The sequence below is a fragment of the Mastigoproctus giganteus genome, chromosome 1 (genome assembly GCF_048544385.1).
Source record: "Mastigoproctus giganteus isolate SK-2022 chromosome 1, ASM4854438v1, whole genome shotgun sequence".
In the NCBI taxonomy this organism is placed as follows: Eukaryota; Metazoa; Arthropoda; class Arachnida; order Uropygi; family Thelyphonidae; genus Mastigoproctus; species Mastigoproctus giganteus.
Window position 1 is genome coordinate 209,944,174 of NC_143575.1, and position 12,713 is coordinate 209,956,886.

A 12,713-nucleotide genomic window follows, 5' to 3' on the forward strand; every position below is an offset into this window, starting at 1 on the left:
ACATAAATTTATTTCAGAGGGAATTTGTTTTTCATTAAAGAAAGAAATTTCAAAATCAATCTTTGGAAAATAACGACTGGACTTTGTTTCATAGCCAGTACTCAATATGTACATTATATATTGTTTGGTATTGAGTATGAAACAAAGAGGACATACATTTGTTAAAGCAGAATAAATATATAAACACTAATCAAATTAATGAACTTAACTACATATCAAAAAGAAGTACTCTTTTATAGAAAATTATATAACTTTCTGATGTCTGTATACATTGTGCAATTAGTATTCTGAGTTAGCAAAACTAAATTGTATATCATGAACATTTTGCATACCTGCACTGGAATGTATGGTAATGATGAAATGCCAGTATTTAACTGAATAAAATATATACAGAAAAAGGTGATAAATCATATTACCAACAAAGAAAAATGAGCTAATAAACTACTTTTACTCACTGAGGCTGGCTATATAATTACACTGTAAACTGTAGGGCTTGAGCCCATTTGTAATAGTATTAGATTGCCAAGTAAAAATGATTTGCTAAAAAGATTCTTGTAGCAGTAAGTAATGAATGGCAATCGAGAAATTTCAATAATTTAAATAATTTTTTCTAAAGAAAACTTATCCTGCTGTAACGTGCCATCTTACAATGCATATTTAAAGTTATGTGCCTGAAATTCATGCATCATGTTATACTTTCTCACAAGTAACATTTCGGTTTATGGTTGTCCATGGTTGTGTTTTGCATAAGAAGGCTGGCAGTTTAAAGGACAAACCATGATCAGCATGACCATGCATAATAATGAAAGCACAATGTAAGACCAAAACACCGACTTCTAAACACAGTCAACAACTTACTGCAACTGAAATCTGAGCTGAATTCAACAGGAACAGAGAAATTCCTGTATCTATGTCCACTGTAAAACTTTGTCTTAAACAAGCAGGACTTCATAGTTATGTAGTGGTCAAAAAACCCTTATTAAAACTCTGGAAATTTGAAAGAAATGGTTGGCTTAAAGCCATCAACATCGAACAATTGAAAAGTGAAAAACGTACTGTTGACAGATGATTGAAATTTTTGGATCCAAGCATAGAGTTTATGTGAGATGATCAACTCAAGAAATATTGGTGCACATTGTTTAATGCCTACAGTCAAGCACGGTGATGGTTCCATCATGATCTGGGGTTGATGCTGTTTTTCTGGAGCAGGTGGCATTGTCAAAATTGAAGGAATTTTAAGAAAGGAAGGATGTAAAAACATTCTTGAACATAATGCAATATCTTCTGGACTTGTAATATCCTCTGAAGAAATTTTATATTACAACAAAACAATGACCCAGAGTGCAGCTCTAAGTTGAACAGGGACTTCTTAGTAACTAAACAACAGGAAGGGGTATTGCAAATAATGGTATGGCCACCCCCAACTGCCTGACTTAAACCCAACAGAGCTTTTATGGACTCAGCTAGACCAGTGTTTTTCAAATGCCAGTCAAAGGACCAGCACTAGGTCCACGGCCTATTATTTGCTGATGTGGTCTGCAAAACCTTATGGAAAGTAGTTTAAGAAAAGCTCTACAACTCTGATGTCCTGTACTTTAAAGCAGATGAAAAAAAATCCTGCAGTCCATCATCCTTTTCCCATTTCTTGCTGTTTGACTGCAGCATTTGCAAGCCACCAATCCTTTCCCCTCCCCACCCTTGATGAAATTTAGCAAACATGTGGTATTTAGGTAGTTCCCTCCCCAAACTTGCACATATATAACAAATACAATACAATGCAAATAAATAAAACATATTTCAAAAGAAAAGAAAAAGGGCACAAATCTTTCAAAATAAAAGAGAAATAAAAATCCTTACAAAACACAATAAATTAACCTCCATTTTCATCCATCCAAAATGATGGATGAAAATGGAGGATGACATGTTAGGAAGTGCCTGACTGACATTAAATTCTGCCAATTTTATTAACAGTTATATTAAAAAAATTCTTAAATCTTTTTTACCATTTATTTTATAATTTTTAATTTTGAATGTAGTATGCTGAATTTTAAGGGTACTTTGTGGAATTTTCATAACCTTTATTGGTCCGCCACTGGTTTTCGGTTGAGAAACACTGATCTAGACTATCAAGTCCATCTTCAAAAAATTTATGAAAACCTTGCAGATCACTTGGAATAATGTTAGTGAAGACTATTATAAAATTAATTGCCACATCTATACAAGGCAGCGATAAAATCTAGTGCAGGATATTTTGATGAAAAAACCAGTATAGTTGTAAATATTAATTATTTCGATATTTTTTCACTGTAACTTTTTCAATGCATAATAAAAAATCTAATTTCAAAAAAATTAACAAAAACTGTTTTCATATGCTGTGATTTCGAACTTTTAGGTAGGAGTGTATAGCATTAGAATTAGTAGAGGCATACGATACAAGAAAGAAAGCTTATACAGCATCAGCCAAAAAATCCCCTTCCCATTTCACCCATTTGCTCCAAAAGTTTCTCCACTTCTTCCTTGAATTTATTTGAGCTATCAACATCCACAGTGACGTTTTATCATGGAAGTTTTATCAAGTAATCAATTACTAGCTAAAGGCAAGTTTCACGCATCTATCCAACAACTGTCTTTTCTCAATTTCAGTTTATGCCCCCTCAGGTTTGTAATCTGAGCAAGAGAAAGAATTCCATCAGCATTGAACCTGCTTAAACCATTTGGGGCTTTACACGCTTCAATCAGATCATCTTGCATGTGACTAGTAACCAGACGCTACAATTTGCAGAACTTAAGCATTTCTTCATAAGAGCACCCCTTTGTTCCCCTCACTAGTCTTGTTGTCCTTCTCTGTACTCATTCTAGCAGCTTTACATCCTTCCTAAAACGAGGCTTCTAGACTTGTATGCAGTAATCAACACTGGCTTATAGAAGGGAATAATCACCTACTTATCCCTACTAGCAAAATTTCTGTATATCACTGACAAGACCCCATGACCTGCTCAGGTGCCTGTGTGCATTGCTCAGAAAACTTCATATCTGACTGCATAATTACCCCCCAGGTCTCTTTCAATCTCCACTATCCTGAGTGTAACACCACACAGTTGGTACATTTCTCTGGGGTTACTGGCACCCATATGCAGTACTTTGCATTTGTCATTGATAAATATACAAAACAACAATGGGCTCAACACCAGTTGCATATGGGTGGAAGTACCTGGGGACATCACTAATAACATTAGTCCATGAAGAGCAGTATCCACTGATTACCACTTTCTTCTCCCACTCAACGATCCTTTTATCCAATGTAGCAACTTGCCCTTAATGGCATACTGTTCCAATTTGTACAGTAGTTTTCCATGTGTAACAGCATCAAAAGCTTTCCTATAATCCAAGTATATGATATCAAAATTATATTTTGTATGTTAGCTAGAGCCGTAAAATATTCGCCTGCACGGACGCACTCTCATTAAAAAAAAAAAATTAGTATATTTAATCTTTTATAGAGGTGCTGCTTTGCAGAAATATATAAAGAGTCAGATATCACATGATATAACAAAAATATTAATAGAACAATAGAAATGTCTTATTTTAAAAACATTTTATTTGAAATTATAAATTTTTTTATATTAATTATGTCTAAAAATTAAACAATTATTTAATTAATTATTTACTTTAATTATAAAAATCTTAAAACTAAACAGATAATATAAAATATATACAGTCCATTCCGGTTATTTGGGACACATCGGGACTAGTGCATTTTGGCCCGATTAAGCGGCTGCCCCAATTATCCGAAGTTTCACGTAAATAGTTAAAAATACAATGTACCCCCCCCTTTACAATTGGTTCACTGTACAATCAAATCATGTTACGACAAACTCAACATAGTAAAGTACCGTTCACTATACGATGTGCAGTAAGCGCCGGTCATTGTGATCATGTTTGTGAATTGAATTTTAATTCTATTAAACAGTGATTATAATTAGTGAAAATAGGAGGAATATTATCCACAGGCTATAAAAGCAAAGATATATTAAGCACAAATTTATTACCTTACCAATTAAAAAACTAAATGATAAGTGAAAATCGGAAGAATATACGTGATAATAGGAATAATTAATACGTACTGTAATATGTACATACGAACTAGTTGACATTTCTGTTCACTGACATTTGTAGGTGGGGTTAAAATTTAAAACAGTAAAAAGATAAACAATCAATAACAAAGAACAAGGCACACACAAATTGCAAGTAACACAATACGTGCAAGTGAGAACAGAGTAACGAGTTACAAAGCTTTAAAAATAGGAATGAAGAGAAGATCTGAAAATTAATTTTTTTATAAGATTGAAGATTTCATAGAAGTGTAAACACATTTCACCATAATAACCCACAGAATTCCAGCTGTCAGTGTTATTGCAAATTCAGTAAGATCGAGTTTACTGTCCATTTATGACAGATTTCACTAACAGAAAAGCCCAATAAACAGGTGACTGCTAATTGTTTTTATTGTTTTATGGTTGAGACCTCCAGAATTTCAACCGAACCATGTGTACCGTCGGAGACAATCGTAGGGTAATCTCCAGTGCTGCGGTCTCCTGCCCCGATTAAACGAAGTAAAAACTGGCTATTTTCTCGATTGGTCTCAAATAAACGGCTGCCCTGATTAACCAGTGGCCCAAATAACAGGAATCCACTGTATTTTTATTTGTTGAAATATAAGGGGGGGGAAAAATATTTGGGTGATATAGTTTGTCTGGATGATTTTATTTTTTGCTGAATTATTTCCTTTTTTAAAATAGTTTCAAAATCATTTAATAATTTAACTTTTTTTATTACCTAAATCATAAGATAAATTTTTAAGTCTTAAAACATTATTTAAACTTCCTTCTACTGGAATTTTAATTTCTTCAATGATTCATCATTTGTATTCATATTTTCACTTAAATTGTTACTGTTGTCCTAACAGAATCAAAGTTTTTATTTTCAGTTTTCACCATTATTTTCATTTGTGAGTGAATCTTCTTCATATTCCATATTGATGTTTATAATTAGTTCTAGCATCAGACCTCCATGTCGGTACCACAGTTAATTCCACATTTATTAAAACCCTTTTGTAGAGTATTTTCACTAACACTATTCCAGATCAATTTTATGTATTCAACATCTGCTAGTGAAATTTTTTTAAACTAATTCTTCAATTATGAAGCCATTCAGAAAACATAGAATTTGTCATCCATGCTTTTGTATTGGTGTACCAATCAATATTCATGGATGCCACATTCCTTTTTTTTAACATTTTGGTTGCAGAGCAGTATTAACTATCAACAGTTGATCTTTTTGTCCAGAAGAATTTAGGCATATTAAAATTGTCACTTGTTGTTTTTCTTTTTTATAACTGAAATAATTAGAACCTTAAACACTAATTATTTACTTGGTAAAGCATGATAAAAGAGGCCAGTTTCATCTACATTAAATATGTTTTTGGGTTCATATTGTTGTGTTAAAGATGCAAACATGAAATTCACTATTCAACATCATTTTCATTCACAGATGCACTTTCATCACACAGAGCCTTCAAAACAATGTTATTTCTGTTACAAAATTTACAAAGCCATCCTTCAGAAAATGCTAGTAGAAAATGTTAAAACTTTTGCAAAATTAAAAACTTTTCTTGTAATATTGGAATTCCTCTAGCACGAGCACTGTTAAACCAGGTGAGTGTTAACTCATTAATTTCTTGATATGTTTCTCATTGAATATTCTTATTTGTATTCCAAATCCACTTTTCTTTAATATTATTTTTTTCTTGTAAAAGTTTTTGAATTTGTGTGTTATACCACAATTATACCTTTCTGCCAATTGTCTTTGTGATAAGCTATTTGTTGCATCTTCTATAACCTTTGCTTGAGTTTCTAAATTTAAAATTTTCATTTTGCTTTTTTCTGCCATCATGACTATATTTGAAGATGGATAAATCAGAAATAAATGAATGGAATACCTATTTGGTAGTAATATTTATAGTTACTTCAGAAACTCCAGATTCACAGAAATCTGTGAAAAACACTTGCTGCCAAACGACAGGATTAATAGTCCTGGTTAGATAAGACAATGGTTGTTTTAAAGAATTACATATTCCTAGAAATCTATAGAATACACCAGCCACCAAACAATAGGATTAATGGTCGTAGTCGAGTCAGAGAGTGGTCACCTTAGAGAATAGAGTTTTAATAAAGGATACTTATTTGAAACCTTTTTAAAGAAATACTGGTCTTTTGTAAAGGTGATTTCATTGAGGAGGTGGTTGCTTATAGAGATTTCACTGTATATGCAATATGCATTTCCTTTTCAACTGACATGCCAAGAAATTGTTTTTTATAGACCATTCAGAACACTTAAAAGAAAACTACAAAAATGTTAAGGCTCATTTAGAAAAAATGCACTACAAGGATCATGCTTGGCTTTTGTGTGTGTGTGTGTGTGTGTGTGTGTGTGTGGAAATTTTAAAGTTACTGTCTTGCTATTTGGCCAAAAATGCCTTGTTTTCTAGGTGAATGGGATAGGCAAGCAAGTGAATACTGGGAAAAGAAAGTGTGGCCATCAAAACAGTCTGCAACACCAGGCTCAAAGAACATTAAAGATGTGTCACTAGTAGATCAAAACAAAGTACTGTTACTTTCTCTGCATATAAAGCTAGGTTTAATGAAACAGTTCATCCAAGCCCTGTATAAAGAAGGAAATTCATTTAAGTCATTTGTACTAAATTTCCATCATTTACATATGAAAAATTCAGAGCAGGAATTTTTGTTGGATTTCAAATCTGCAAGCTGCTGCTAAACTCTATATTTTAAAAATCCATGAACCAAACAGAAATGAATGCTTGGATTGGATTTAAAAAAGTAGTAATGAACATCCAGATTATGACATAATTGTGAGTGACAAAGTTAAAAAAAAACAAGGCTACAATATGAGTGTTAAGGTACATTTCTTGCACTCCATCTCAACTGTTTCCCAGAAATAAGCGAGAGTGGGAAGGAAATTCCATCAGGATATAAAATAAATAGTTAAACAGGTACCAAAGTGGATGGATGGAATCTCAATAGGATGATTACTGCTGGATGATAAAAAGAGAACCACCAAAACTAGCTGACTGAGGAAGTCAAAAAGGCTCAAGTTTAACCCATTCTAGTGTATAAGAAATCCAGTTTGCAGTCATCTATACTTGACAGGGGACTGTAGCCTTTGATATTTCTGTTAAATATTTTTATATAAAAACAACCTATTTGAAAAATCTGTAAAAATACAAAATAAACCAGAAGTACCTCCACCAATATATTTTTAAATTTTTTTTTAATTTCTAAAATTTTTTTTAAAAAATATTTTTTTTATTGGTAAAAAATTCTGATGTGATAAAGCAAATTGCAAGTAATTTTCAAAATTTCCAATAAAATGTAGTTCAGATTACTTATCAGCAGTAAAACATCAAAGAACTTTTCTTAAAATTCTGACAAGTGTTATAATGAGACATGCACAATCTTCACCAATTTACATGACATTTTAGACTTAGATAATGTACTGTGGAGAAATTCAGTCAATTCCTTGCATGTTTTTTTTTTTTTGGTAGTTGTTGGCGCATTCCCACAACTGGGGTGGTGCCCCCAAAACCTCTCTCAGGCTTCTTGATGCCATTCAGAAGAGGGCAGTTAGGTTAATTAATGATTCATCTCTAACAGAGTCTCTCCACTCGCTTTCTCATAGATGCACTGCACCTGCCAAGGTTTTTTGCAGTACTTTGATCCAAGCCCGAGGCGGGAATCGAATCCGCGACCTTTGGGTTGCCAGACAGGCACTTTACCCACCCGGCTAGCCCGGTCGGCTCCTTGCATGTAATAATAAAAGTTATTACATGCAAGGAGCATATTTAATTTTTTCTGCCACTATAATTAATTTGTCAAATAACTGATGAGCTAAGAGAATAACTATACATTTTTCTAGAGGTACCCACACTGGTCCACACACACAAGAGCTGTATGGCCAGCCACTCAGCTATAATTTGCAAGAGCAGTTCATGCTACATTACAAAGTTTACTGAATAAGCAAAAGCAATGAGACAGAAATATCACCCTTTTTTTGCATGGATTCGTATAGACAAATATAATTGTTAATACAAGTAGCAGATTGTTAATATTTCTTAATATTTCTGGATTGTAAACAGATTTTTTTTTTTTTTGTTCCCATGAAATGTGCCAGATTTTTAAGGAATTGTGAAGGATTGAAGTTTTTAAGGATTCTAAAGTGGCAGATTTTAGAGTTTCCTGTATTTATTTTACATTCTATTAATTTTCTGCCTATAAGAGATGCAGACTGCAATGAGTTATATTTTTTTCTAATATGGACTGGAAAGAAAACTAGGTGACCCTAATTAGTTTACTTTTCATTCCATATTATATTATCAGTCATCTTGCAATATAATATAAAATGGTAGTCTTATATAACATTACAGGGTGACACCTGTTATATTACAGAACACCTTTAGCTCCTTGGTTATTAGAATTAAGAAACTATTAAATGTACACAATGAAAATCACAGCATGGAGCTTTTGTTAAGTGACAAGGCTAATTCAAAACTGGTAAAATGCAAAATCCAACTGTAAATTTCAGAACTAAAAAATGTTCTAAATTTTATTCCACTCTTACTTGTGTACATAATATTTATCAGATGTGCAAGTTACAAAAAGACTGCATGTCTGAACTATTTGAATGAAATGTTGCAGCATAAAATTAAATGTAAATGCATTTTTGGATACTGTATATGCGATTAGAATATCTACTTACAGCACAAATGTCATTCTCATGGTTGGCAATTTGGAAGAAAAATTTTGTGACTGCTTAAGAAAAAAGACATGCTTCCCACTTAAGTGGAAATAAATGTTGTTGTTGTTATTTGGTTTTTAGGAGCATTAGCATCTAAGGCCATATTGCTCCGGGGATATGCGGTGGTCATTCCTTGACCTTTCCGCATCCTCCGTATTGGGTGGTCATGGGCTCGAACCCCTGTCTAATCAAGAAGCATGTGTTATGCACTGCTGCTCCTGCCCACCTGCCTATGGAGGCATCTGGAAACAAGTGTACAGTACTTCTTCAGGTACAAAAATAACACTATCACTGTAGCATCACCAAGTACACAGACCTCTGTAAAAGAGTTTGGTATCTAAACACCTTAGAAGAGACCTGACTGAGGTGTACAGGCAGAGAGGAAAAATTAAAATGAATGAGGGTGAAATTTTTACTGTTATAAATAATGCCGGAACAAGGACTCAAATTCAAATTATGGGGGAAGAGGTTTACACTGGTGCAGAAAGTTCTCTTTTAACTAGCACACTGATTACTAGAATTAGCTGCTTCCACAGGTGGTTGAGGCCTGGCAGCTTGGGGAGATTTGAGGTCAGCTGGATGGATACATATGTGAGGAGTCAAACAGGTGATTTTTTTACTTTAGTTTATTATTTTATTTTACAGCTGTGTGCAGCAGAAGCCTTAGGCTTTCTTGTACATCATACGATTAATACTAATAGAAATGCATACCTGATGTTATCTTTTCTGGACCAAATACTAATTCTTCCGCTGCTCTCCCTCCCATAAGTGTATCCATAGTTGCTAACATCTGGGATTTTGTGACATGGTAGTGTTCCTTTTCAGGAATGTAGGCAGTCTGTAATAGATGACCACCATAATCAGCTAACACAACCATAACAATCATTTATTATAAGCAATTAGTCTCAATATAACTTATTACAATACATTAAGAGACAGCTATGATAAAGGATAACAAAATAAGACGTTTTATATGCAGTGCATTACATTTCAGGTCTGTGAAATGCTGTAGCATCACCTGAGACAGCTATGAAAAAGGATAACAAAATAAGACGTTTTATATACAGTACATTACATTTCAGGTCTGTCAGCAAATAGTAATAATTTATGATTTATAACAACAAAAAAAAAAAGTGCAAAAAAAAAAAAAAAGTGCAAAAAAAAAAAGTGCAAAAAAAAAAAACAAACCATTTTGTGCAAGAACCGAGAAACTTTGTTTCTATGCATCCACCACATTGCCCATTTATTCCTCCAACCAGCACATGACAACAAACTATAATGGTCAGTGCTTCAGCTACAATATACACTATATGGATAGCCTATGTGATATATATATGAAAAAAAAAAATAATTGTTGGATTTCTATATCTCAGAATTTAATGAAATTTGGGAAAGGCTGACAAATTGTTTTAACAAAATACAGGGTTATGTTTTGGTCGTGGATGAGGCTTATTTCACTCGGGAAGGCTTATTCAATCAGCACAATGCTCATGTGTGGGCTCACGACAACCCACACGGTGTGCGCCCCCATGCGGCACAACATCGCTTTGCAATAAATGTGTGGGCAGGTATGGTCGGTGACTGTTTAGTTGGCCCATACCTGTTACCATCCCACATGAACTCCGCTAAATATCTGATCTTTCTTGAACAAGTTCTACCAGGGTTATTTGACGATGTTCCAGCAAATGTGAGACGCAACATTTGGTTTCAACATGATGGGTGCCTGCCCATTATGGAAGGTATTTCGTGACCATTTGAACAGGCGTTTTGGGCGTCGGTGGACTCGTTGCCTGGCCCCCACGTCCACCTGATTTATTGAGCCTTGATTTCTTTCTGTGGGGAGGGCCCTCAAATCTATCGTGTATGAATCGCCTGTGGAGACGGAAATGGATCTCATGGCGAAACTCGTCTGCGCTGCTGCTGCTACTGTCAAAGAAACTCCAGGTGTGTTCGACCGTGTCCGCCAATCCATGCTGCGTTGTGTCACGTATGCATTGCATTTCATGGTGGAACCTTCGAGCATCTGTTGTAACTTCATGAAATGCATCCATCTCATACTCCATTGTTAATATTATGTCAAATAAATGTTTGCCACTAATTACTGTCTTGTGTCATTTCTGTTTCTTGTGCCTCTGCTACTACTTTCCCATGACGTTTCCGGTTATGGGTTCCTATGCGATTCACATTCCTTTTGATGTTACCTACCTCCACTAAACGTTTGTACCAAGATTTTTGAGACACCCTGTACAGAAATATATAAATTATAAAATATACATGTGGACAGACAGAGTTAAAGAAATAATAATTGCCAGATTTTAATGAAACTGAAGAATGCCTGACAAATCTTTCTAGAAGGGCAAAATATAAAATTTCATGAATGTTCATCGACTGGGAATAGTTATTACATGTGGATGGATGGACAAAGATATAGTAATTGTCAGATTTCTGTTCTGAAATTTTGGATGGCTTGACAAATCTCTCTGAAGAGAGAGATCTCTGATTTCTCTAAAGAGAGAGATTTGTGAAGGGAGGGCATAACAATAAAATTTCATAAAAATTCATCCACTTGAGTAAGTTATTACATGAGGACTGGAAAAAAAAATGAATAAATTAAATAATTACTAGATTTCTATTGGTCCAATTTTAATGAAATTTAGAACAGCTCAAGAAATCTTTTTCAAAGGCCAAAACACAATATTTCATGAAAATCAGTCTACTAGCAGTTGAGTTGTTACATGCAAATTGACAGATGAACATGGTGAAGACAATAGATGCATTAGCATATATGCTAACAAGCTTATTGTCTAGCAGCCTTTCACTTAAAACAGTGGTAAATGGATTTAATAGTAGTAGTTGGCCATTAAAGTGTGAATTACTGTTATCTTATTTAGAAGGAAATTTCAATATCAATGCTAAATAATATTTATAAGATTGTAATGTATCTAAAATTAGTAATTAGAGTGGTAGAACTTCATAAATCCAGCATCCTGAGGATCCAGCACATACCAGATTATTTAAAATTCTGCAGAGTTTAGTTAAAAAAAAAAAAAAGGTAAAAAGTGCAGCCATTATCAACCCACTGCAGGATGGATGCCTCCTCAACAATTCATGCTGAGGAAAATGGACCATAATCTGCCACGCAGATAGACCATATTCAGCAGTCAGAGGCTTGAACCCCCGTCTACTCAAAGAGCGTGTGCTACTGCACTCCCGCTCCTGACCACTCAGCTACGGAGCTTGAACCTAGTATTCAGGGGTAATTCTTATTATCTATTTTATATTATCAGCAAGTCAGGTAAGCCAATAGCAAAATTTAATGTAGTCACATGATTGGACAAAATTTTAATTTTACCAATGTAAATTTGGGAAGGGCTTTCATCAATTGTATAATAAAATAAGTATATATTTTGCCAGCTGAATAACCCAAAAATATCGTCAAAAAATAACATTTTAATATTTTATAAAATAATACAGTAAAAGTGCAGCCATTATCAACCCACTGCAGGATGGAAACCTCCTCAACAATTCATGCTGAGGGAAATGGACCATAATCTGCCACGCTGGTCCAGTGCGGGTTGGCAGATAGACCGTATTCAGCAGTCAGGGGCTTGAACCCCGGTCTACTCAAAGAGCGTGTGCTACTGCACTCCCACTCCTGACCACTCGGCTACGGAGGCCAGTACATTCACCTAAATTTGTAAATACAGAAATTAAATAACTCAGAATATTAATTACATAAAACCCAACAGATACAGCTCCTGTATGTATGCAATAACATCTTCATAACTAGAAAAATCTGCAATTAAATTCAAACTTATAAAAAATCAATCAATAATTGATGA

At 34.1% G+C, this 12,713-nt stretch overlaps 1 protein-coding gene across 2 annotated transcripts in view; it reads right to left on the bottom strand.

The window, feature by feature from the left end:
• YME1L (ATP-dependent zinc metalloprotease YME1L) overlaps window positions 1-12,713 on the bottom strand; it is a 214,943-nt gene that overhangs the window by 14,322 nt on the left and 187,908 nt on the right. For both annotated transcript variants that reach the window (XM_090384179.1, XM_090384177.1), the window contains exon 17: window positions 9,583-9,709. In XM_090384179.1, coding sequence (XP_090240305.1) covers window positions 9,583-9,709 — 127 coding nt within the window. The remainder of the gene's footprint in view (window positions 1-9,582; window positions 9,710-12,713) is intronic.